At 44.4% G+C, this 25,878-nt stretch overlaps 1 protein-coding gene across 1 annotated transcript; it reads right to left on the bottom strand.

The window, feature by feature from the left end:
* Positions 1-196: 196 nt before the first annotated feature.
* Positions 197-17,188, bottom strand: PILRA (paired immunoglobin like type 2 receptor alpha). The gene is made up of 7 exons (XM_036020739.1): positions 17,006-17,188; positions 16,265-16,657; positions 5,869-6,066; positions 2,165-2,195; positions 1,027-1,076; positions 777-808; positions 197-606 (listed from the first exon to the last, which is right to left on the bottom strand). Exons 1-7 carry the CDS (start codon positions 17,061-17,063, stop codon positions 484-486), a joined length of 885 nt encoding a protein of 294 aa, XP_035876632.1. The 5' UTR covers positions 17,064-17,188; the 3' UTR covers positions 197-483.
* Positions 17,189-25,878: the final 8,690 nt, after the last annotated feature.

Below are 25,878 nucleotides of genomic sequence, written 5' to 3'. Positions count from 1 at the left end.
GAGCACATCCAATAACATACAGGGTTGTTGATGTTTAAATCAGGTGGTGCATAAGAAAATACATGCCAGTTATTATTGTAAGGAAAATAGAATAGTTAGATTGGGGGCAGACCTTGGGTTCTAAGCTGCCTACCAGTTTTGGGAGACTTACTATATTGTTTCCAGGCCTGAGGCAATCACTGAACTAGAGAAGGGATCTTGGGTGTGTGCTATTACAGTTCATTTTTGGTGAGAAGGACAGAAGTTGAAGGTGACATCATTTTTCTCCTTAGATGGCATTTAGATAAATCCTACATGTTCTTTTATTTTTGTGGGCAAGAAGTTGAAGAGGGAACTGGAGCAAATGGCTGTTTCTCTCAGGTCCTTGGTGGCCTTTGACGTCTGTTGACTTCTGAGTCATCTGTGACTGGCTGGGCCTATTATAGGAAGTGGTGATCCCTGTGAGCGGCTTTCTGTAAGGAGGTCATCATTCAGTCCCACTCCTTAGGCCTTTAGCATAGAGTATAGGGTCTCTTCCCGGGGGCTGTTGTGGACAGGGTGGCAGGGAGGTGCTGACGGTGAGGTCGAGCTGGCAAGGACGAGGGAGGCATAGAGGATGCCATCAACCTGGGTGAGAACAGAAAGAGAAGGGGCTGAAGTGGAGGGGAGCTGACCCCGTCTGAGAGCAGTGATCCCACATCTAAGAGCCCTGCCGGTACCACAGTCCCCCTGTATGTCCACCCCACCTTCTCCAAGCTTCCCCCTAATTCTTTCAGGCTCTAGTCTGAGCTGCTTACCTTTGGGTCCAGCTTGGGGTCTTCATGTTGTCCTAGGAAAAAAATCAAGATGTGCCAGGGTCAGATGGCACAGCATCCAGGGTAGAGAAGTGGGTGGAGGGCTCAGCAGTGAGGTCATCTGCCAGTTTAGGACCAGGGTCACATGGGAGGGATGGGAGAGGCAGGGGAAAGAGGAGGGGTGTGGGGAGAGAGTGTGGGGAAGTAGGAAGGGCCAAGGTGGAGAGTGGGCAGTGACAGTGGTAGAACTGACCTGTATTCCCAATGTTCTCATACTTCTCCTCAGTGTTATGGAAGGATCCCCTGCATGGGAAGGAGAGGGTGGGAAATGTGTCAGAGGCTGAGCAGACAAGAGCTAAGGCCTGCACCTGGCTGGTTTTCTTGTGGGAGGTTCTGCGAGCTGCTTGGACATACTTGGAGGGTGTAGGCAATGGTTTGAGGCTCTCAGAATTGGAGGCTCTTCCAATGCCTGGAAGAGCGTTGAAAGGCGATTTGTGGTGCAGCCCAGGAGAGGTCCCTGAGTGCCAACAGGAAGAGGATTGTTCTAGGGAAGCCACTTTTGTAGGAAGGGGGCACGGGAGGAGAAATTGGAAGGGTGAGTTCCTGTCCCCTGTGCTGGCCCTGCCTTGGTTAAGACTGGAGAAGGAAAACCAGGAGGCTCATGTCATGGCCTCTGGCTGGGTGCTCAGGCCTTGGTCCCCAGGAGGAGACGCCATCCTGGGAGGGGAGCCGAGGAAGGCAGCTGGCAAAAAGTCAGGGAGGCAGAGAAAGGAGAGAGGGAGAAGGGTGAATGTGGAAATGGGAAGAAGGATGGAGAAAAGGAAACTGGTGGGAGGGAGAGGAGGACAGGAAGGGCACAGAGAGGAGGCCAGGCTGGGAGCTCAGTGGGGAAGGTGCTCTGAGAAAAGGCAGATGTTAGAGGTGATGGAGGCCACGAATCCCATGGCCTCTCCTGGCACCTCAGCAGGGAAAGGCAGATTGGACAATGAGCAAGAAAGAGGGAAAAGCGTGGAACAGGGAAATGCGTTTGGAAAGGGTAATGTTCAAGGTGGAAAGAAAACAGGATGAACAGAAGGAAAAGCTGAGAATTGGCCAGGAAAGGAGGAGAAAAGGGGATACTACAGAAAGAGAACAGGGAGACACTCTGGGAAAGAATCAGAGAAACTGCTGGAACACCTAGGTCCACTGTTCTTGATTTTTATTTTTTGTTTGCTTGTTCTTAGGAGCCAAAGCCTCCAGAAATAAAGAGCCCAGCCTGTTAGGGATGTATGAGGATGTTCCTAGGAAAGTCAAGGATGAGAGCAGCTGTGAAAGGGTCTCTCTCACTGTTCTCATTACTACACCTCTTGTTTCCCAGAGCAGTGCCCCCCACTTAGAGGACAAGCACTTACGTGTCTGGGGCTCTTGCTTTCGTCTGCAGAGCTGTAGAGGAATCAATAGCATGTCAGTGCGTCATACATGAATAGCATCTCTCCTCCTGTCTTCTCTGCTCTGTCCTACTCTGACACCACCCTTGGATAAACCAGGGCAGCAGAGCAGCTCTGCTGAAACCCATATGAAAAGGGCCTGGGACTCAGAGAAAGCACCCAGCTGGCACCCTAAAGCCACCCACACCTGTCCTGCTATTGTCCTCAACACCAAATCAGGGAAGCTCTCTGCACCCAGTGCCCCTTCACCCTGCCCCGTCTCCCTAACTTTCTGTCTGTTTCCTGCCCCTTCCCTTGACCTCCCTGCAATCCCCCAGCCTGCTCCCTCCACTGCTGAGCCCTGGCCACCCACCTCTCACTACCCCCTCTTGTCACAGGCATCATTGCTCCCTCCTGCCTTGACAAACCAGCTTGTCGTTCCCTCTGAGGTGGCTCTTTCTCTCTCCCACCTTGTGAACCTCATGTCTAGAATCTGTGTTTGCACTGCAACCTGTTCCTCTTTTCCGCTGAGGACTCTATTACCTAGCCGACCCCTCCACCCCCGCCCCACAAACACCCTATTCCCCCTCCAGATCCTCCTCAAGTCCCTACAGCATTCCCCAGGCATATGGTCCCTGGTTCACACACATCCTGTCCACCACCGACCACCCTCCTGAGAGGTGTCACCACCCACAGGGACAGTCCTCTAACATGCCAGACTCACTCATTCCCCCCCAACTCCAATGACCTCCACCTCACTCAGCCATACCCTGGCCTTTATTTTTTTAATCACTGGGAATAAGAACTCTAAAACTACATGCTAGTATCATTTTTATGCTGCAACTTTCTTTTCTCCCAGCTCTCTTTCGTCACCTTCCCCCTACACCCGTGCTTTGACCTCCCTGAGCTCTTGTCCCCTGACAATGCACTTTCTTTCAGGTTACCTAGAATGTCTGCGAGTCCTCCACTCTCCGTCTGGACCCTTTCACCAGCTCCTTGACCTCCTGAGTTCCCTTGTCCTGCCATACCGAGCCGGCAAACCTCCGATCCTGCATACGTCTCTGGCATGGCATGCTATTTGCTTATCCAGTATCCATCCACCTCTTCTTTCTCAGTTACAGAACCTTGATTTTATTTGGAGTGGCCGTGTGCTCCCCTACAGATAGGTGTGGGACATATGACTAAACTCTGGCCAATGAGATATAAGGGGACGCGTGGGTAGGACTTCCAGGGAGGCTCCTGGACTTTAGTACATTTTCTCTTCTCCGACTCTCACCCTTACTTTCTAGAGGACAGATAATCTAGGCACCCAGTATGACCCAGTAATTGGGTCATAGCCTTTTTGTCCTTTCCTCCTTCCTCCTGTTTCCTGCTTGGATTCAGAAATAATGGCTGGGATCTTAGAAGCTACCTTGGACCACAAGGAAACAACCTTCAGGACAGTGAGGATAAAGGTGGGAGCCTAAGTACCTGTGGACAGTGGGTTCTGCAATCTGCCTCCAGATCCTTTTATAGACGGGGGAGTGTGTGTGTGTGGGCGGGGAATCCTCTGTCTTATTTAAACCACTGTTACTCGTGGTCTCTAGTGCTGACTGGTGAACACAAGCCCTAACCAATAAGCCCTAAAGGTTTCTAAACTGCATGGTTAAATACTGCCGAGGAAAAACACAATCATGTGCAAGGATGCTTTTACAGATTTATGGCTTCTTATCTGAGTCAAATCTGTTAATTACAATCTTTTGTTTCGTTGGTGACTATGTCACATTTTTTCTTTGTATATGATCCTTATCCTTACTTTTAGAAGAAACCACTGTGGTGTTTTCTTTACAGAGTATTTAAAAAATCTCATTTTATAAAAAGATTTTATTCATTTTTTTTTTTAGAGAGGGGAAGAGAAGGAGAGAGGCAGAGAAACATCAATGTGTGGTTGCCTCTTGGGCACCCTGTACTGGGGACCTGGCCCCCAACCCAGGCATGTGCCCTGACTGGGAATCAAACTGGTGCTCCTGTGGTTTGCAGCCCATGCTCAATCCACTGAACCACACCAGCCAGGGCAACAACCTCAATTTTTATGAAGTTGAATTTGTCAGTATTTTTATTCATTGCTTTTCAGTTTTATGTCATACTTTGAGAGGTCATGTCTATACAATGGTTTCAGCACTATGTATTGAATTACTCATCTTTTTCTATTAATTAGAAATTTTACCTTTTAATTTACTAAATTCCTTCATATATTTGGGTCTATTTTTATCTTGTCTATATTAGAGTTTTTTCTTTTCTTCCATCACTTTATCTGTTATCTGTTTATCTATTATATGCTGGTGTTGCATCACTTTAATTATTGTAGCTTAAAAATTATATGTTAATGTTCATCTAGTGCTTACTTTGCACCAAGGTCTATTCTAAATGCATTATATTTAACTGTCACGACAACCCCCACGATAATTACTATTATTATCCCTATTTTACTGATGAGTAGGTTGAGGCACAGAGTAATAGCACCTCCAGAGCTGACCCAGCCATGATTTGATGGCAGGCAGTCAGATTCTATGCTCTTCACCTTTGTGCTTTAATATCTAATGGGGGAAACCTTGTAGCAAATTTCTAAAAGTAATTTCAAATCAATTTTGATGCTGTTGGGGCATAAATAATTAATGCCTCTAACTGTGCTCTCTTCGAGCTGTTAACACATAATATCCAAATTTCTGATGGACATCTCTACTCGGATGCCATACAGGTATCTCAAACATAACATACCCCAATCTGGAGGAAATGTCTTTCTCCCCCAAAAATGTGGCCTTTGACCTCCTAAGTTCCCTAATTCACTTGGTTTCATTATAGCCTTGTTCACCCAAGTTGTAAACATGAGACTTCTTCCTGCTCCCTCGTCCCTACATTAATCCAATCACCAAGTCTCACTGATTGATTCCCTCTTAACCTTTTCCAGAATTCGTCTCTCTCTGCAGATCTGCATATCTGCGAGGCAAAGTGAGGTTGCCTCTTGGCTGCTTCATGTCCTCTTCTCCCATCGTAGCACCTCCTTCATAGCACTGAGCTACTTATGGTTACCAGAATGGTTTCCTTTGCTTGGAGGAACAGAGATCTCTACAACACCCTCACCACTTCTGTGGCTAATTCTTTTTTTATTCTTTGACAATTTTTGACAGTGTTACTTCCTCTGGGAAGTCCTCCCTGCTTCCTCTCCTTCCTCCCAACCTACCATAGCTCTTTCCAAGTGAGGCAATCAGCCCATGAGGCACCTCGTGCCCCCTCAGAGTTATGTGAGAGCAGGGCCTCTGTTTTATTTGCTTCTATCTCCAATTACAAGCCAGGACTAGAAAGGGCACCCCACTAATGCTGGCTGAGCTGAGCCAAGTGCCTGTCCCTTCTGTTCTGTCCTCTCCATGAACCAAATGGCGAGGACTGATGAGAATTGATTAAGTCAAGAAACAACTGAAAAATGATCAGACTTGTGGCAAGCAGTTGGTCTGGAGTACTGGTTTCGACCTTGCTCACTTACAGACACAACTTGAGGAAACTGTTAACAATGCAGATTCCCAAGCCCAGAGCTACCCCCCAGCAGGGATCTGCCTTTTTAACAGGCACCTGTGGTCATTCTGATGCAGGTGGGTTCAGAGAAACACCTGGTTGGGAAGCTTGGGGAGAGAGTGGGATCTTTGACAACTTACCTTTCCTTCTCTTCCACCTGAGGCAGACCAACATTCCCAAAATTGCAGTTATGAGCACAGCACTGGCCACTGCCACCCCAGCTATAGCTCCTGGAGTCAAGTGCCAAGACCCTGAGCTCCTCTCTTTCTCAGAGACATTGACGCCATCTGTGGTGGTGGTGATGGTGCTCGTGGGCCCCTCTGTGGGTTTCTCGGTGGCTGAGAAGACATGAGAAATAAGCAAATTGTCCCTTGGAGAACTGGAGGTATCTGAGTGAAACTGTCACATCCTGCACCCTAGTTCGGGGAATATTGGGTTCAGGGAGCAATCCTCTGAGGCTGTCACACAGGAGGGGATTAACAAGGTGAAAGGCTGAAGGCTTAGAATATACATCACTCAGTTTACATCCTGACTCTACCACCGATCAGTGCTGTGACCTCAGAACCTCATTGCATCACCTACAAACAGAGATAACTAGATCACAGGATTAAAAAAAAAATTATTGCGACAAAAGCCACATAACATAAAATTTGCCACTTTAACCATATTTAAGTGTACAGTTCAACGGCTTTAAGCACATTCACATTGTTGTACAATTATCACCACCATCACCTCCAGGACTTTTTCATCTTCCCAATCCGAAATGCTGTCCCCATTAAACAAACAACTCCCCATTACCCTCACACCAGCCCTGGGAACATGGCCCGCCCCGCCCCGCCCCCACCCCCTTCTGCTTTCTGTCTCTATGAACTTGGCTGCTCTAGACACCTCACATACCTGGGATCAAATAATATTTGTCCTTTTATAGGATTGTCTTAATAAGTGAGAAAACATCTGTAAAGCACTTAATATATATTTGAAATATGTTCTTAAAGTTACTTTAATATATGTTCATGAACTTTAGTTCCTACAGATTGTACTTTTTAGATGTTTAATACACCATTAAAAAATAACATAAAACTAAGCCACAGAAAAAAATTCTAATTCTAATAAAATCTTTAGGTTACCATGGACCAGATTCTCTGTCCACTCTTGTTAGAAATAAAAGGGTAATTAGTAATAAAAGGGTAAATACCATCTCTCAGATAAGGTAAACTATTTTAAATTCTTAGAAATATACAGGGTTCAGCACAAATAACGCCCCTTTTTATTACAAAATCTTTTATTACAAAATCGCAAGCATGTAATTCTGTAACATAATAGCACACTCAAGCACACCATGTGACATTTTAGGTGAAATGTTCAAAGTGCTGTCCACCTCCAGAGAGACATTCACGTGCCTGACCAACCACACTCACGCAAGCCTTGCTTCTGCCGGACCCCGCACATAATAACGCACTATTTAGAAAAGGGAAACCAGAGCACCTGAAACCTGTATGATTTTGTTAACCAGTGTCCCCCAATAAATTCAATAAAAAGGTAAAAATAAATTCTAAAAAAGCCAGAGCAATACATATTTAAAAAAAAACTGGAATATGACTAAAGCTGCAGTCTAATATTAAATTTATAGTGCTAAATGCTTTCACTATTTAAAATGGGAAGACATTTTTAAATGAATGAAATTTTTAAAGAAAAAAATAACCAAAAACAGAGGGGAGTGAGCCCTAAGGAAACTCATAGTTTGAAAGTAATGGAAACGTATGACAGAATAAATTTATTAGGAAACAGAATAGCAAAAGGTATAAAAAATCTAGGAAGTGGTTATTTAGGGGAAAAAACAAGAAAACAGACAAGACTCTTGCAAACCCAACAATAAGAGTTTGTTTAAGTTGTGAGTGAGTGAATGCTCACTTATAGGTTGATAAATTAAAAAAAAAAAAAACACTGAAATGGATGATTTTTGGAAACAAAATTTTTTAAAAAATGGGTTTATAAGTAGTAAAGTGTAACTGATGGGTAGACAAGGAAGTGAGAATGCTACTAAAGAACTGTCTTTCATTACGATTCTAAGCTTGGTGGTTTTATGGGTAAGCTCTAGTAAAAATTTAAGGAATGGATAATTCCTAGACATTAGTTTCTAGAACATAGAGTAATACAGAAAACTGCAATTCTCATTTATTACATAAAATGATAACTCTTATCCATTCATAATTTTTAAAAAATGAGTATTAAAACAAAAGGCTGTTGTTGTTTTTTAAAAACTGATCTGAGTAGGGGAAAATACCCAGTATTGATCCAATGGGAGTCAAAGTTGACACAACCTTTGGGAATGCATTCGGGAATGTCTATCAAAGTGTGAAATACCCACACATGCTCTTAGGCCCAGTGATTTCAGAGCTAGGAATTTGTCCTATGGAAATGCTGGTGCAAATGTTGAAAGGTTTAAGGGTATTCTTTGTGGCATTGTTGTGATGTGGTAACAACCTAAATGTCTTTAAATAGGAAACTGATTAAGTAAATTATGATACATTGCTACAATGGGATAGATGCCACTCAGTATTATTTTATATTAGTCCCAGGTGTACAGCACAGTGGTTAGATAATCATGTGCTTTACAAAGTGGCACCATACATAGTTATTAGATTATTGACTATATTTCCTATGTTGTCATTTACATCCCCATGATTATTTTGGGTCTACCAAGTTGTACTTCTTAATCCTATCACCTTTTCCACCCAGTCCTCCATCCTCCCTCCCATCTGGCAATCATTAATCTGACCTTTGTATCTATAAGTCTGTTTCTACCTTTTGGTTTATTATTTTGCTCTTTAGATTCCACACACAAGTGAATGCATATTGTATTTGTCTTTCTCTGTCTGACTTATTTTACTTAGTGTAGTATCCTGTAGGTCCATCCATACTGTCACAAATGGTCAGATTTCATTCTTTTTCATGGCCGAGTAATATTCCATTATATATACTGGTATTTATGCCACCACTTTTTTATTCATTCATCTATTGATGGACACAAGTTATTGCCATATCTTGGTTATTGTAAATAATTTTTCAGTGAACACGGGTGCATTTATTCTTTTGAATTAGCATATTGGGTTTCTTTGGCTATACACCCAGAAGTGGATACATATGTCTATTTCCATTTTTAATTTTTAAGGAACCTCTAAACTGTTCTTCATAGTGGCCACATCAATCTTTATTCTCACCAACAGTGCATGAGAGTTCCCCTTTCTCCACATCCTCACCAGCACTTGTTTGTTGATTTATTGATGATAGCCATTCTGTCAGGTGTGAGGTGATATCTCATTGTAGTTTTAATTTGCGTTTCTCTAATAATTATATCTTTGAGTATCTTTTCATAGATCTATTGGCTATGTGTATATCCTTTTGGAAAAGAGTCTTTTCAGGTCCTCTTCCCATTTTTTAATTAGATTGATTTTCCAATGTTGAGTTGTTATGAGCTCTTTATAAATTTTGGACATAAAGCCCTTATCAGATATATTATTGGCAAATATTTTCTCTTAATCAGTAGGTTGTCTTTTTGTTTTGTTGATGGTTTCCTTTGCTGTGCAATAATTTTTTTAGTTTGATGTAGTCCCATTTGTTTATTTTTTGTTTCCCTTGCCTGAGGAGATATATCAGAAAAGATACTGCTAAGAGAAATGTCAGACATTTTACTGCCTATGTTTTCTTCTAGAAGTTTTATGGTTTGGGGTTTTACATGTAAATCTTTTAATCCATTTTGAGCTTATTCTCACATCTATCTGTCCAGTTTCTCAACACCATTTATTGAATAGACTGTCTTGACCACATTGTATTTTCTTGCCTCCTTTGTCATATATTGATTGACTGTATAGCTGTGGGTTGATTTCTGGGGTCTCTACTCTGTTTCATGGACCTAGATATTTGTTTTTATGACAGTACCATGCTATTGTGTTTACCATGATATCAGATAGCATGATACCACCAACTTCATTCTTTCTCAAGATTGCTGTGGCTATTTAGGGGTCTTTTGGGGTTTCATATAAATTTTTGGATTATTAGTTCTAGTTCTGTGCAACACGCCATTGGTATTTTCATAAGCAATCATTTCATAATATATGTAAATCAAATCATCATGCTGTATACCTTAAACCTATACAGTGATGCATATTAATTACTCCTCAGTAAAAATGGAAAAAAATAATAAGTTAGCATGCTAAGAGGAACTTATAAATAACATTAAAAATATTTGACCCTCACTGCTGGTCGGTCAGTTTGGTGGCACAGGTAAATGTGGTACTTGCCTCCTCCCACAACCACATCAAAATTACAACTAAACTACAGAACAACCATTATTCAGAACTGCCTGAAATCTGACTGAATGGAAGTCCTACAACTAGGGAATTAAAGAAGCCACATTGAGGCCGGTAAGAAGGGCAGAGTCTTGGAATGGGCTGGCCCCACACTTATGTGTGGCAGGTAAAAATCAGGAAGGATATCTTGGCTGTTGAGGTCCCACCTGAGGAGTGAGGGGTCCCAGTCCCATACTGGGTCCCCCAGCCCAGGGTTCCAGTGCCAGGAAGAGAAGTCCTCATAACTTCTGGATATAAAAACCAGTGGGGATTGAGGCTGAGGGAGACAGAGGGTTTCTTGAGTCCCAGGCAATTTCTCTGACAGGGACTGCACGTGAAATTACGTGGACTCACTCTCTCAGAGCTCCAACACTGGGGCAGTAGCTTGAAAGGCAACAGAGACCATATGAGGAGGAACTGAATTATCTTGCATCAGTACATAAGCTGGGGGGTGACTTTTCCCCAGGAGGAAGTGCTGACACAGACCATTGTTCCTTTTGTGAGCCCTCCCCACACAGACCTAGCAGGTGGGCACCATATCTGGGATTCCATCAACCTGGCTCTCACTGTTGGCCCTGCCCTCGTGATTCCCTGATGCACTACCCCACCCAACTTTTGGGCTCACCCAAGCTGTTTCCAGTAGTTTTTCCATACAAATGTCCTGTCTTGGCTCATGCTTCAGATTCTCCTGAAATTTCTCAAACAAGCAGCGTGCCTCAGTGTGCCCCATACCTCTTGTACTAGCAGCAGCTGGCCTTGGCCCAGGACTAGCATCAGCTAGACTTGGTTGGCGGCCTGGCCTTGCCTGGGAACCTCCAAGCCTAGCACAAGTAGCAGCCATCTGCAGATTGCTTTGTGGCTTGTGCTGGGTGGACACAGGCAAAACACAAGCTATGGCTGGCCCAAGTGTGTCAAAAGCTAGAAATATAAATGGATAGGACTGAGCATGCCAACAGGTAGCAAGATTATTGGGTAGGGAAAAAAAAAAGCACTCCCCTCCCTAATTCCTAGCAGAGCTGTGGGCTAGGACTGTTGATCAGGAAGAGGAGATGGTTTTCAAGACATGAGTCTAGCATTCTCTCAGGTTGTGTGGCACCTGAATAAATCTTTTCTTTTGTACCAGCACCTGCCTCATGAGTTTGGCTTTTGTTGTGGCAGGCAGCTAAACTCTGTTTTGTTTGGTTACAGAGGAGAGTTCAAAATATTGGTTATAAGAATGCTCAATGAACTTAGAGAGAACTCCAACAGCATAAAAAAGAACCAGTCAGAAATGAAGAATATACTAACTGAAATGAAGAATAATTGACAGGGAATCAACAGTAGAGTAGATGAAGCCAAGAATAAAACCAGCAATTTAGAATACAAGGAAACAGAAAAATACCCAATCAGAATATCAAAAAGAAAAAAGAATTTTTAAAAATTAAGATAATGTAAAGAGTCTTTGGAACAACTTCAGGTGTATCAACATTCACATCATGGAGATGGTGGGAGGAGAAGAGAGAGAGCAAGAAATTAAAAACCTATTTGAAAAAATAATGACAGAAAGCTCCCTTAACTTGGTGAAGGAAATAGACACACAAGTCCAGGAAGCACAGAAAGTCCCAGACAAGATGCACTCAAAGAGGCCCACACCCAGACACATCATAATTAAAATGCCAAAGGTTAAAGATAAAGAGAGAATCTTAAAAGCAGCAAAAGAAAGGCAGTTAGTTACTTACAAGAGTGTTTCTATAAGACTTTTAGCTGATTTCTCAACACAAACTTTGCAGGCCAGAAAGGATTGGGCAAGAAATATTCAAAGTGATGAAAAGCATTTTTTCATCTGCCTGTGGGCCCTCTGTATGTCCTCCTTAGAGAAGTGTCTGTTTAGGTCCTTTGCCCATTTTTTAATTGAATTGTTTGTCTTCCTGGTGTGGAGTCGTGTGAGTTCCTTAAATATTTTGGAGATCAAACTCTTGTCTGAGGTATCATTAGCAAATACATTTTCCCATATGGTTGATTCCGTTTCCATTTTGTTGACATTTTCTTTAGCCATGCAGAAGTTTTTTAATTTGATGTAGTCCCATTTGTTTATTCTTTCCTTTATATCCTTTGTCCTAGGGGTTGTGTCACTGAAAATATTGCTGCTTGGAATATCTGAAATTTTCCTGTGTTTTCCTCTAGAACTTTTATGGTGTCATGACTTAAGTCTTTTATCCATTTTAAGTTTATTTTGGTGTATGGTGTAAGTTGGCAGTCATCACTAGCCATTAGAGAGATGCAAATTGGAACCACAATGAGATACCACTTCATATCGGTCAGAATGGCCATCATAAACAAATCAACGAACAAGTGCTGGTGAGGTTGTGGAGAAAAGGGAACCCTGGTACACTGTTGGTGGAAATGCCAACTGGTGCAGCCACTGTGGAAAACAGTATGGAATTTCCTCAAAAAACTAAGGATGGAACTGCCTTTCAATCCACTGATCCCACTGCTGAAATTATACCCTAAGAATCCTGAATCACTAATTCAAAGCAACCTATGCACCCCAATGTTCATAGCAGCTTTATTTATAATATTCAAGTGCTGAAAATAGCCTAAGTGCCCCTCAGTAAATGAATGTATCAAAAAGCTGTGGTACATTTACATGATGGAATACTATGCAGCAGAAAAAAAGATGGAACTCCTACCCTTTGCAACAGTATGGATGGAACTGGAGAGCATTATGTTAAGTGAAATAAGCCAGACAGTGAAAGACAAATAACATATGATCTCACCTATAAGTGGAACCTAATCAACAAGACAAACAAATGAGCAAAATAGAACCTGAGACTTGGAAATAAAGAACAAACTGACGTAACCAGAGAGGGTGGGAGAAGGAGATAATGGAGCAAAGAAGAGGAAGAGGCAAGTCAAGGAACATGAATAGAGGACTCATGGGCAGAGACAATGGGAGGGCATTGACTGTAGGAGTTGGGGGGACAGGGCAGGAAAGGCCAATTGGGAAAAAAGCAGAAAAACTGTAACTGAGCAACAACAACAAAAAGTTTTTAAAAATCTATAGTATTTACATGATATCTATAGTATTTAGATGATATCTGTTTAAATTAGTAAACACTTAAAGTGTGATTGCATTAAATTGATATTTGTTTCATCATAAAAAACAACAATAACAAAGTGATGAAAAGAAAGGACCTGCAACCAAGATTACTCTGCCAGGAAAGCTATCATTTGGAATCAAAGGACAGATAAAGAACCTCACTAAAGGAGTTCATCACCACCAAACCAGTATTATGTAAAATGTTAAAGGATTTTCTTGAAGAAGAAGAAGATAAAAAATGTGAACAATAAAGTGGAAATAAATACATATCTATCAAAATTGAATGTAAAAACAAAATAAATGAACAAGCAGAACAGAAACAGACTCATAGATACAGAGATCATTTTGACCATTGCCAAATGGGAGAAGGGTTGGTAGGGTGGATGAAAAAGGTGAAGGAATAAAAAGTACAAATTGGTTATTACAGAATAGTCATGGGGATGTAAAATACAGCATAAGGAGAACAGTCAATTATATTCTAATAACTATATATGGTGTCGTATGGGTGTGAGATTTATCAGGATAATCACTTAGTAAGTCATGTAATATCTAACCACTGAGGTGTACACCTGAAACTAATATAATAATGTATGTCAACTATAATTGAAAATTTAAAAATGATTAAAAAATAAATTTTAAAAAATGACCCTGTCAAAAAACAGTGAGGCAGAATGGTGGGACCAGAAATGCATGCTATCCCACAAACAAACTTAGAAGCCAGATCTATGAATCAATGAAGAAGAGAAAAAAATATTCAATAAATCAAAAAATTAGATTGGGACAATTGAGTACTTTCTTGGTATAAAGATCAATTTAATTATTTGCCTCCCATAATATACCAAATAAATTCTCACTATATTAAAGCATTTTATTGTGAAAAGAAACCATACAAAAGTTAGAAGAAATTAAAATATTTTCAACCCATAGAGGCATATGGGATTTTGGGCTTAGAAATGAAATTTTAAAAATTACAAAGGATAATACTATTAGGTTTCACTATAAAAGAAAACATCTGTACATAATAAAATTAATAAGCCAACCACAAAGTTATCAATTATATTTACTGCAAATATTCTTTTAGTGTGATATCTGTTTTTTAAAAAAGATTTCATTTATTTTTAGAGAGAGAGAGGGAGGGAGGGAGAAAGAGACGGAGAGAAAGATCAGTGTGTGAGAGAAACACCAACTGGTTGGCTCTTCTGTGTGCCCAAGCATGGAATGTGCAAACCAGGCATGTGCCCTCACCAGAAATCAAGCCAGTGACCTTTCGCTTTGAGGAACGATGCCCAACCTAGCCACACCAGTCAGGGCAGGTGATGTCTTTACTTTATGGTGCTTGGATTAAAAACATATCTTTTAATTACTTCCTTGTGTTTTTTTTTAAATAATGAGCACGAATATCTTATTAATGGCATGAACTGAAAAATTAATTTACTGACAAAAACTTAAACTAAATGCGACTCAAACAGAAAAATGAGAAAAGGAAGAATTAAGAAAGAAAGAGGAGGACCTGGCTGGCGTAGCTCAGTGGATTGAGCGCGAGCTGAGAACCAAAGCATCACAGGTTCGATTCCTAATCAGGGCACATGCTTGGGTTGCAGGCCACGGTCCCCAGCAACCACACATTGATGTTTCTCCCTCTCTCTCTCTCTCTCTCTCTCCCTCCCTCCCTCCCTTCCCTCTCTAAAAATAAATAAACAAAATCTTTAAAAATTTTTTTTAAAAAAGTAAGAAAGAGGAGGGATCTAAAAAGAGACCAACTCACTTAAAAATGGCCACGTAAGGAGCTATGGGGAAGTGCCAGAAGTATAAATCCAAGGCTGCTGGCTTAATTCAGGTTGTGAGCCACTTTATAATTGATCTAAAACCAGCTCTGTGGTCAAGACATGGTAGTGGTTTACCCAGGCTGGGAGGAGTGATTCATCACTGACAGTTTAGAGTTGCCAGCATAAGCAATTATAAAAAGTAAATCGACTTACACTGTACCCCTTTATGCCTGGGCCTGGAGAGAGCCCCTCCTCCACTGCCCTGGAGACAGATAAGCTCAGGTTCAAGTTCCCATGCCCCAGTGAGCAGTTAAGGAAGACCTGTTAATGCAGCAACCCCATAGTAGGTTAAAAATAGGTCAAGACAACAGGATGATAAAGTCAGTAGGTGAGACTGAGAGGCTAATGGTTAGGAGAGACGGCTGTGGGGTTAAACTGGGTTCAGATTCCACCTGTGCTGTGATGGTGACTTTGTGCAGGTGAGAACCTTGGTTTGCTCCTCTGGAACAGGAAGACGATAGTGGTACCTACTGTTATTGAGGGGTGTGGTGCAGATTGATTAGGAAGATGCATGCCAAAGTATTCAGTGGGGATGTGGTGCACAGTAAGTGGGAGCTGCCCTTATTGCTGCTGCAGAGGGGCCTCTAATGACCAGGACAGAGGCAGAAGGGTACAACGCAGGGGTTTCTTTGGGGAAGGTGGGGGTTTGGGGGGCTGCTGTGAGAGAAAAAGGGTACAAAGGATGGAGATGGGAAAAGAGAGGAAAGAGACGGCACTGAGGCTAGAGCACTGAGGGCCATGTTCTGGGGGGCAGAGGAGGGAAAGGAAGCAGGGAGCTTGGAAAAACAGGTGGTGGGGTGTTAATGGCCAGGCCAGGGGTGTCCTCAGACCCTCATTGGGTATCTCCTGTGTGTGCCAGGCTGAGCTCATGGCTGTGGGGAGATACAGACAGGGGGCTCACTGGGGCTCAACACACAGGCACATGACAAAGGGAAGGCAGGCCACATCCTGGAAAAGTCAAGTTCACCTGCAGGACTTGGGGCCAGGGCAGGGGGCAGGGTTGGAGCCCCAGCTGGGAGCAAGAAGGGAAGACAACCAGGAAGCCAGGAAGGGGCTGAAGACTGGGGATGGGGCTGGGGGCTGGATCTGAAGGGGACAGTGAGGGGCATGGGCAAGGAAGGCTGCCCAAGTTTGGGGAGATTATGGCGAAAAAGGTCAAGTTGTCAGAGGCCTGGGAAGGCGTCAAGAGCAGGCAGAGGATTTGAGAGAAGGGTCAGGAAGAGAGGCGCCTGGACCAGTCCTGGGGCAGGAGGCCACCAGACGCTGGGGCAGCAGGACTCACCTGTGGTGATGGTGAGTTTGGTCCCCTCAATGGACTGCCACATTTCCTCAGTTTGTCCTGTCTGTGTGTTCAAACAAACTCGGCAGAAGTATTCAAACTCGTCCTCCTTCCGCAAGTTCGAGATCTGGAGGAAGCCATTCCTCTGGCCCTCTGTCCAGAGCAGGGAGAGGCGGCTCTTGTAATCCTCATGGGTGAAAGGTGGGGTTGTGTTGTAGATGAACTCCCCATGGAAGTGTCCCCTTCTCCAGGATATTTTCACCCTGGGATCCTTGGCTAACTCCCAGGAGTAACAGAAGGAGAAGGGGATGCAGATGGAACCACCCACAGGGGCTGAGAGGTGCGCTGGTTGGTCGACTTGAAAAGCAGGGCCTGATTTGCATTTTGCTGAGCCTCCTGGAGGAAGGAGAAAGCAGGAGAGACTTTGTAGCCACTTGGAGAGACCAAAAGACAACCCCAGACTGCCTGGCACCTTCACCCATGGGCAGAAGTGTGACAGGTGGTATGTCTGACTCTCTGGCTGTGTGTCCCCCTTTCCAGGCCTGGGGTAGAAAGGAGAGTGAGGGGTGTGGGGGACCCAGCACTGTGGGACCAGCCCAGCCCATTGCTTGTTGTGGGTGGGAGGCCTAGTTGGCTACCCCAGTAGACCCCTTCTCCAGATGCCTGGCCACAGGCCAGAGGTGGGAGGAGGGGCTTCCCTGTCCCCCTAACCCTGGACAGAGCCAGGAGGTCCTGGCCACTCACCAGCCTGCAGAGATGCTGGCAGCTGCAGCAGCAGGGGCAGCAGCAGGGGCAGACCCATCGCCTTGCTCTCCTCCTGGGGTGAGAAGACAAGCAGAGCCTCTAGGCCAGAGGGGAGCCTAAGGGAGAGGCGGCCTGGGGGTGGTCTGACAACTGGGAGGGGCGGGATCAGGCTCCTTAAGAGGGCTGAGGGAGGGTGGGAGCCTTCCTCAAACACCCCTGCCCCAGAGTGACAAGCACTTCCTTCCTCCATCTGGCTTCTTCTTTTCCTATATTGCAAAAGGGCCTCCCTTGCTGTCAGTGAAAAAGAACCATAATAAAGGTCCCCCAGTCCCCATCTTCACACTGAAGGGTGTGGTCCTGACCTTGGCTGCCTGGGCCTCCCCTCTCTCACCTCTACTGCCTCTCTGCCAGGGACTTGCTCATCTCCTAGGAGTCAGTCTGCAGCTCTGTCTTTCTCTCTCTCCTTTTCTCGGCTTCTCTGGGTGCCTCTCAGCCTCTGTTTCTCTCTCTCAATCCAGGGGAAGTGGTGGCAGCAGGACCAGCTCAGGCTCTTCCAAGAGAGGAAAAGCAGCCCTGAAGTCTGCCCAGCTACAGCCCCTTAGAGAGAGTAGGAGGGAGGGACGCTGATGGAGACGCCCTCAGCCCTCAGCTCCAGCCCCAGGTGCATCCAGCTTGCTCTTGGCCTCAGGCCCTCCCCTGTAGTCCCCAGGCAGAAACAAGACCCCCCCCCCCCCCAATTCCGTTCCCTCTGTGCACCTCACACCCTCTCTGAAGTTAAGAGGTGAGTGTGATCTTACCCTTCCATCTCCCCAGAGAGGGCTTTCTGGAGGCCATGCCCTAACCCACAGAATTCAAATCTGGGTCTGCAGGGTCATCTGTCTTCTCACTTCACATTTGAGGCGACCACGACTCAGAGAGGGATTGCCCCAAGTCCATGACTCTGAAGTCATGGGTCCAGGACATGAATTACAGTCTCTGTTTTTTTTCATTCTCACCCAAGAACATCTTTTCATTGCTTTTAGAGAAAGAGCAAGGGAGAGAAAGAAACATTGATCCAAGAAACATCAATTGGTCGCCACCCACACATATCTGGAACTGGTGATTGAACCCTAAACACAGGCATGTGCCCTGACTAAGAATCGAACCCACAATGTTTTAGTTATGGGACAATGCTCCAGCCAACAGAGCCGCACCGGCTAAGGCTCAAACTCCAGTCTTGTGAAGTCCATGAACCTTCTGTCCCTTCTGGATGCTTCTACATGGTTGCACCACAGAATCTCTAGGCCTGGGCATAAGGTGCACAGCTCTGGAGGCTGAGCTCCAGGAGGCTGCATTTCTGTAATATTTCTTAGGTGATTCCATCCACAGCTGTGAGACCCTGGCCAATCCAGAGTGGTCCCTGGTCAGAGGGGATTAAGACTCAGAGCAGTAAATGGGTCACCCCAGGGACAGTACTGGGACCATCAATGCCAGCCTGTGACTGGTGGTGAACAAGGTGAGAGACTGGGGACTGGGAGCTTTGGTGACTCACAGGAGGCTGCCCATCCCTCCCCCAGAATGAGGTTGGCATCAACTTACTGAGTAGACCATGTGGGTGAATGGCTATGATTTCTTTAGAGGAAGTGGCCTTGGTCTTCTGGAGATGGAAGCAGCAGACCGACTTCCTTTTTTATCAGTTTCTTCCCCAATCGTAGCACTTTTCTCCCACACTTGTCCCAAGGCCAGTCAGACAGCTCCTGCCTACCTCTGTCTGCTTTTCTTACCCTCCTCCAAGGCCTGAGAATAGGGGTTTCAAATTTTATGGAGCCTTCTTATCTGAGTCAGGCAATAAACATCCATTGCCTCATTTTCAGCTTTACAACATTCTGTGGTGGGTGTACTGTTATCTCCATTTTACCCATGGGGAAGTTGAGGCCACAGAGCCTTACGGTCATTAGTCCTCTGGGCTGTGAAAGATGCTTGTGAATTGATAACAGTTGGAAATGTGGGCAGATGAGAGGACAGGGGACCCACTGACTTCTTGGCAGGACCTCCAGAGGGTGCCCTGCCTTGTCTGAGGGGTGATATTGTGATATTTGGGTTCCATTCTCACCTTGCTTTTCTACTTATAAGACCTGGCTGGACAGTCTCCTCATTGCCAGGCTGCCTGAGGAAGGGGACTCCACCAGGGGTGTCACTGCTCATTCCATTGGGCAGCGCAGAACTTTGACAAAATAGACTGTCTGTAACTTTAGCAGAGAACCTGCTGTGCAGGTGCCCTCAGGCTATGCTGGCTCCCTGTACAGCCTCCCTAGATGCAAGTTGCACATTTCCTGTCATGTTCAGTCCCCGGACCCAGTTGGATCCCCCTGAGGCTAGGAATTATGAGACATGATTTCTGTTTAGAGATGGCATGTGGTCTCCAGATTTGTTCATCCTTTCTTACCTCAACAAGAATGAGAGGGCCTGGGAGTCGGCCTCAAGCTGTGGCTCCACTCACAGAGGGGGCTTGTGGGAGGAAGGGGGCCTGGTGTTTTGTGATGCAAAGATGGGCAGAGCCTAAATGCAGCAAGTGGCCATGGGGGAGGGGACAGCAGTGACATAATGAGCCATGAACCACATTTTGAGGACCACTGCATTAAATCTTCCCCAAGCGTCCATTCTCCCATCTTCACTGGTCACACCCATCACTGTCTCACCATCTGCCCCTCCATCCCACCTCACCCTCCTTCTGTTTTACCCCCAAGATCAGAAGTAAGGCAAAGAATCTGCTTTCACTAACCCACTCATTGTGCTGGAGGTTCCATCCCTTGCAATTGGAAAGAAAAGTAAATAAAATGTTCTAACTGTATTTTCTTAGATCCTGCATTTGTTTTACATCCAGTCATCATAGGGCCAAGTACACTCACTACATTTCTACATTTTCTTCCTTTTTTTTTTTTAATCCTCACCTGGGGACATGCTTATTGATTTTTAGAGAGAGGGGAAGGAAGAAAGAAAGAGAGGAAGAGAAATATCAATGTGAGAGAGATTGATTGGTTGCCTCTAGCACACGTCCTGATCAGGGATCTAACCCACAATCTAGGCATGTGCCCCGTTTGGGACCTGAACCTGTGACTTTGTGGTTTACAGGGTGATACTCTTACCAACTGAACCAGCCAGGGCTATATGTTTTTTTTTTTAATATATTTTATTGATTATGCTATTACAGTTGTCCCATTTCCCCCTTCACTCCCCTCCCCCCTGTGCCCCCTCTCCCACCCACCTTCCCCCCCTTTAGTCCATGTCCATATGTGATACTTATAAGTTCTTTAGCTTCTACATTTCCCGTACTATTCTTGCCCTCCCCCGATCTATTTTCAACCTACATTCTATGCTACTTATTCTCTATACCTTTTCCCCCTCTCTCCTCCTCCCATCCCTACTGCTAGCCCCCCTTGTGCCCTCTATTTCTGTGATTCTGTTCCTATTCTAGTTGTTTACTTAGTTTCTTTTGGTTTTGCTTTAGGTGTGGTTGTTAATAATTGTGAGTTTGCTGTCCTTTTACTATACATGTCTTTTCTTTATCTTCTTTTCTTAGATAAGTCCCTTTAGCATTTCATAAAGTAAGGGCTTGGTGATGATGAACTCCTTTAATTTGACCTTATCTGAAAAGCACTTTATCTTCTCTTCCATTCTAAATGAGAGCTTTGCTGGATAGAGCAATCTGGGATGTAGGTCCTTGTCTTTCATGACTTGGAATATTTCTTTCCAGCCCCTTCTTGCCTGTAAGGTCTCTTTTGAGAAATCAGCTGACAGTCTGATGGGAACTCCTTTGTAGGTGACTGTCCCCTTATCTCTTGCTGCTTCTAGGATTCTCTCCTTCGTTTTTACCTTGGCTAATGTAATTATGATGTGCCCTGGTGTGTTTCTTCTTGGGTCCAACTTCTTTGGGGCTTTCTGCGCTCCTTGGATTTCTTGGAAGACTGTTCCCTTTGCCAGTTTGGGGAAGTTCTCCTTTATTATTTGTTCAAATAACTTTTCCACTTGTTGGTCTTCCCCTTCTGGTACCCCTATAATTCGGATGTTGGAACGTTTAAAGGTGTCCTCGATGGTCTTAAGCTTTTCTTCGATTTTTTGAATTCTTATTTCATCATGCTCTCCTGCTTGGTTGATTCTATCTTCCTTCTGGTCCACTGTGTTGTTTTGAGATTCAGATTCCTTCCTTTCACAATTGGCTCTTCTCCGTGTGTCTTCCTGCATCCCTTTTATGGTAATCTGCATTTTTTCATGTAATTTGGATCCAAAATCCACCAGTTCCATGAGCTTCCTGATCACCAGTGTTTTGAACTGTGCATCTGATAGATTGGCTATTTCTTGGTCACTCAAAAGGATGAGTCCTGGGGGTCTGATCTGTTCTGCTGGAAACATATCTTACGTCTTTTCCCGTCTCTCCTATTATTTTACTTATTTAATTATTTTTTCTCCGGTCTGGTCGCTCCTGTTACGGTGGGGGGTGGAGCCTTAGGTGTTCACCGGTGCTGGGCGCCCAGTCGCTAGCTTGTGACGTTATATGTGGGGGCAGGGGCGGGAGCGGGGACAGGAGGAATCAATGGTGACCCTTCCGTTCTCCTGGAGTCAGACACTTCCCTGGGCTTCTGGGCTGTGAGCTCTGCCCTGATCCCCAGTCGCTGCCCCACTGATTCCCCCAGCCGCCGCTTGCGTACTCAGGGATCCCCGCTACACCACTGCGCTCGCTCCTGCGTCCCGGATTGCTGTCGCGCCGATTCTGCGCCAAATTTCCCCCGACCTCCGCGCGCCTGCGACCCGCGCCAGCCCCACGCCTGCTCGCTCGGCTCGTAGTCCCCTACCAGTCTGGATGTACAGGTCTACTTCAACTTCTAGGCTGTCCGTCTTCCATTTAGATAAATCCTCTGACAGTTCTGATATTATGACTGCAAATCATTGTTGTAAATTATTGTTGCTTTGTTCTTGGTTGTGTGAGGAGGTACGGTGCGCCCCCTATTCCTCCATCTTGCCGGAAGTCTCTGGCTATATGTTTTTTAAAAAATATTTTTACTTATTGATTTTTTTGAGAGAGAAACATTGATTTATTGTTCCACTTATTTATTCATTTATTGTTTGATTCTTATATGTGCACTGACTTGGGGTCAAACCTATAAACTTGGTGTACCAAGAGCATGCTCTAACTCAGGAGTCCCCAAGCCCCAGGTCATGGACCAGTACCAGTCCATGGCCTGTTAGGAACCAGGTTGCCCAGCAGGAGGTGAACAGCAGGCCAGTGAGTGAAGCTTCAGCTGTATTTACAGCCACTCCCCATGGCTCGCACTACCATCTGAGCTCTGCCTCCTGTCAGATAAGCAGCAGCATTAGATTCTCATAGGAGTGCAAACCCTACTGTGAACTGCTCATGCTAGGGGTTCTATGTTGCATGCTCCTTATGAGAATCTAATGCCTGATGATCTGAGGTGGAGCTGAGGTGGTGATTCCAGCACTGGGGAGCAGCTGCAAATACAGATTATCATTAGCAGAGAGGTTTGACCACAGAGACCATAATAAATCAGTTGCTTGTAGACTCATGCCAAAACCCTATCAGTGAGTGGCAAGTGACAATTAAGCTGCATCTGGTGGCAGGCTTTATTGTGGCAAGTGACTTGATGTGCTTCAATTGTACAGCTGCATCTGATGGAAGGCTTTAAGTCAGAATCTGACACTTATTTTAGTCTGCACGTGGCCTGCCCATTATTTTATTGACCACTCCCGTCCATGCCTCTTTCCCGCACTGTGCACTTGTCTCAGTAAGTTTTGGTGAGCCCATATGCTAACCCTAGCTGAAATGAGTGAAAAACAAATGTCACTGGAGAGCTCCTTTGAAAAGGGGGAAGACCCAACGATCACACAGCAGAAGACTCTAAGACTGCCAACAAGAAGAAAGCTGCATTTAAAAGAATATACTAAGAGTCCCACTTAAATTATGGGGTCATTGCACAGGTGATTCACGTTCTTCAATATTGCTATGTATAATATGTGGGGACCAGCTATCCAACTAAGCCATGAAAACTTCAAAACTGCTTTACCACATGGAGACAAAACGCCCTGCATTAAAAGACAAGGCTTTGGAGTTTTTCAAAAGAAAAAAAATGTGAACACAAAGAACAGACACAATTATTGCATCTTCATCAAATGTGTCTGCACTAAGAGCATCATTCTCAGTGGCTAACTGCATTGCTAAAGCTAAGAAGACCTTTACTGTTAGTGAAGAGTGATCCTGCCTGCTGCTAAGGACATTTGTTGTGAACTTTTAGGAGAGGCCCATGTTCCTCTTTCAGCTAGCACCGTAGCTAGACAAACTGATGAAATAGCAGAGGATATTGAGGCACAATTGTTAGAGAGGATTAATGAGTCACTGTGGTACACAGTCCAGGTTGACGAGTCTACAGATATTGACAAGAAGGCAACAATGCTTGTTTTTGTGCGATATATTTTTCAGGAGGATGTGCATGAGGATACGCACACTTTTGTTGCCAACTAACGCCACAGCTGCAGAACTGTTCAAGTCTTTCATATCAGGAAAACAGAATCGGTCATTTTGTGTCAGTATATGCACAGATGGAGAGGCTGCCATGACTGGACGGCTTTCTGGTTTCACTGCTTGGGTCAAAGAGGTCGCTTCTGAATGTGAGTCTACGCACTGTGTCATCAATAGAGAAATGCTGGCTAGCCGAAAAATGTCACCTGAACTTAAAAATGATTTGCAGGATGTGATTAAAATCATCAACCACATTCAAGTACATGTCCTTAGCTCCCATCTGTTCACACAGCTCTGTGAAGAGATGCAGGCAGAGCACGCATGAACTCAATCTGTCACTTCTGGGGAGAATGACACTGTGCTCAAGTTGGCAGATAAAGTGGCTGCATTCAGAACCAAACTGGAATTATGAGGGCGATGAGTGAATGCTGGGATTTCTGACATGTTTCAAACATTAGCAGAAATTTTGAAAGAGACTGAGCCAGGGCCTTCTTTCTCCTGGCTGGTTCATGCTCACCTATCCCAGCTTTCAAGAGTGTGAGCATTACTTCCCAAACACAAAAGACCCCTGAACTGGGAAGGAATGGATCCACAACCCATTTGTGAATAAGCCTGTTGAATGGACTTTGTCCAAGCTAGAAGGGGATCAACTGCTTGAGATCGTAAAGGACAGTGGCCTTAAAAGTATGTTTGAGACCACTTCACATCTCCATACATTCTGGATTAAAATAAAGGCAGAATATCCTGAGACTGCCACAAAAGTACTGAAAAGCCTGCTTCCATTTTCAGCATTCTATCTTCGTGAGGCAGGGTCTTTTGTAGTGACAACCACCAAAAAGAGATTACAGAGTAGACTGGACATAAACACTTCGGGTGTCACTGCCTCCCATCTGACTCCCACTGACTCTGCATTGTGGTGAGTTTTATAATTATTTTATTATATATTACAATGTAGTAATAGTAGAAATAAATTGCCTAATAAATGTAATGCACTTGAATCATCCCGAAACCAATCCCACCCCCAAGATACATGGAAAAATGATCTTCCATGAAACCAGCCCTTGGTGCCAAAAAGATTGGGGGCTGCTGCTCTAACTAACTGAGCTATGCAGCCAGGGCTCTAACTATGAGGTCTGTCTGGGAAAAGTCCAGCCAGTGTTAATATAATGGGAACAGTTTGAACAACACTGATGTAACTCAGAAACCAAGGAGTGTATTGGAATGCACATGCGTGAACAATGATGACTTCACTGTACTAGTCAGTGGAGGTGGTAAACACCATTGAGGAAGCATGTGTACTGTGTGGCCATCACATTCAAAACGACTGAGTGAGTAGAATAATGAATTTGCATCAAGTTTTGCATTAAGCTTAAACATTCCTCCATGGAAAGTATTTGGGTGATTCAGGAGGCCACAGCTATGGGAAACTGGTGATTAGCAGCTTCATCACGACAATGCAACCACTCATGCATGACATCTCATGCAAAGCTTTTTTGTGAAACATGAAATCACCCAGGTGACTCAACCCCTCTACAGCCCAGATTTGGTGCCGCGTGACTTGTGGCTTTTCCCAAAACTAAAATCACCTTTGAAAGAGAAGAGATTTCAGACTGTTGATGAGATTCATGAAAATATGATGGGACAGCTGATGGCAATTGAGAGAACTGTGTGAGGTCCAAAGGAGTCTACTTTGAAGGGGACTGAGGCATCATTGTCCTATGTATGATGTTTCTTGTATCTGATATCTTCTTCAGTAAATGTCTCTATTTTTCATATTATGTGTCTGGATACCTTCTGGACAGACCTTGTATATTTTCTTATTTTCTGTATGCTTGATGCTTTGTCATTTGCAGCCTCCCTGACTGGGGGAGACTGCCCTTCCCAGGGCTAGCCAATTCTTAGAGATAGCTAAGGGTTCTTCTGGATGCATGCCTCTCATAAGCAAACTCACCATCTTCAACTACCTCTTTTATCTAACTCTCACACATCAAGCCCCTATTTCCCTTGCCCTAAGACACACTAGCCAATCCTAAACTGATTCCCCTGCCCTGCCTTGCTTTTCCTGAAGAAAACACAACTGTGGCCTGTGCTTTCCTCTTGTTCTTGGTCCTATCTACTGACTGACACTGGTGCCCATGCACGGTCTGGCCCGCCCCTCCCCTTGAGAAATGTCAGTAATAAAAACTGTCAATGGCATTAGCCTCTCTGACCTGTCGTTCAGTCATCTTTATAAATTAAAATCCTGCGAGTACAACCATTAAGGCAAAAGTCATCCAGATTGGAAAGGAAGAGGTAAAACCATCTTTATTCACTGACGACCTGATTGTGTATGTAGAAGATACACTGGAATTTACAAAAAAGCCAC

The sequence above is a fragment of the Phyllostomus discolor genome, chromosome 3, assembly GCF_004126475.2.
Source record: "Phyllostomus discolor isolate MPI-MPIP mPhyDis1 chromosome 3, mPhyDis1.pri.v3, whole genome shotgun sequence".
Lineage (NCBI taxonomy): Eukaryota > Metazoa > Chordata > Mammalia > Chiroptera > Phyllostomidae > Phyllostomus > Phyllostomus discolor.
This window is presented reverse-complemented; position numbering and strand designations above follow the sequence as displayed.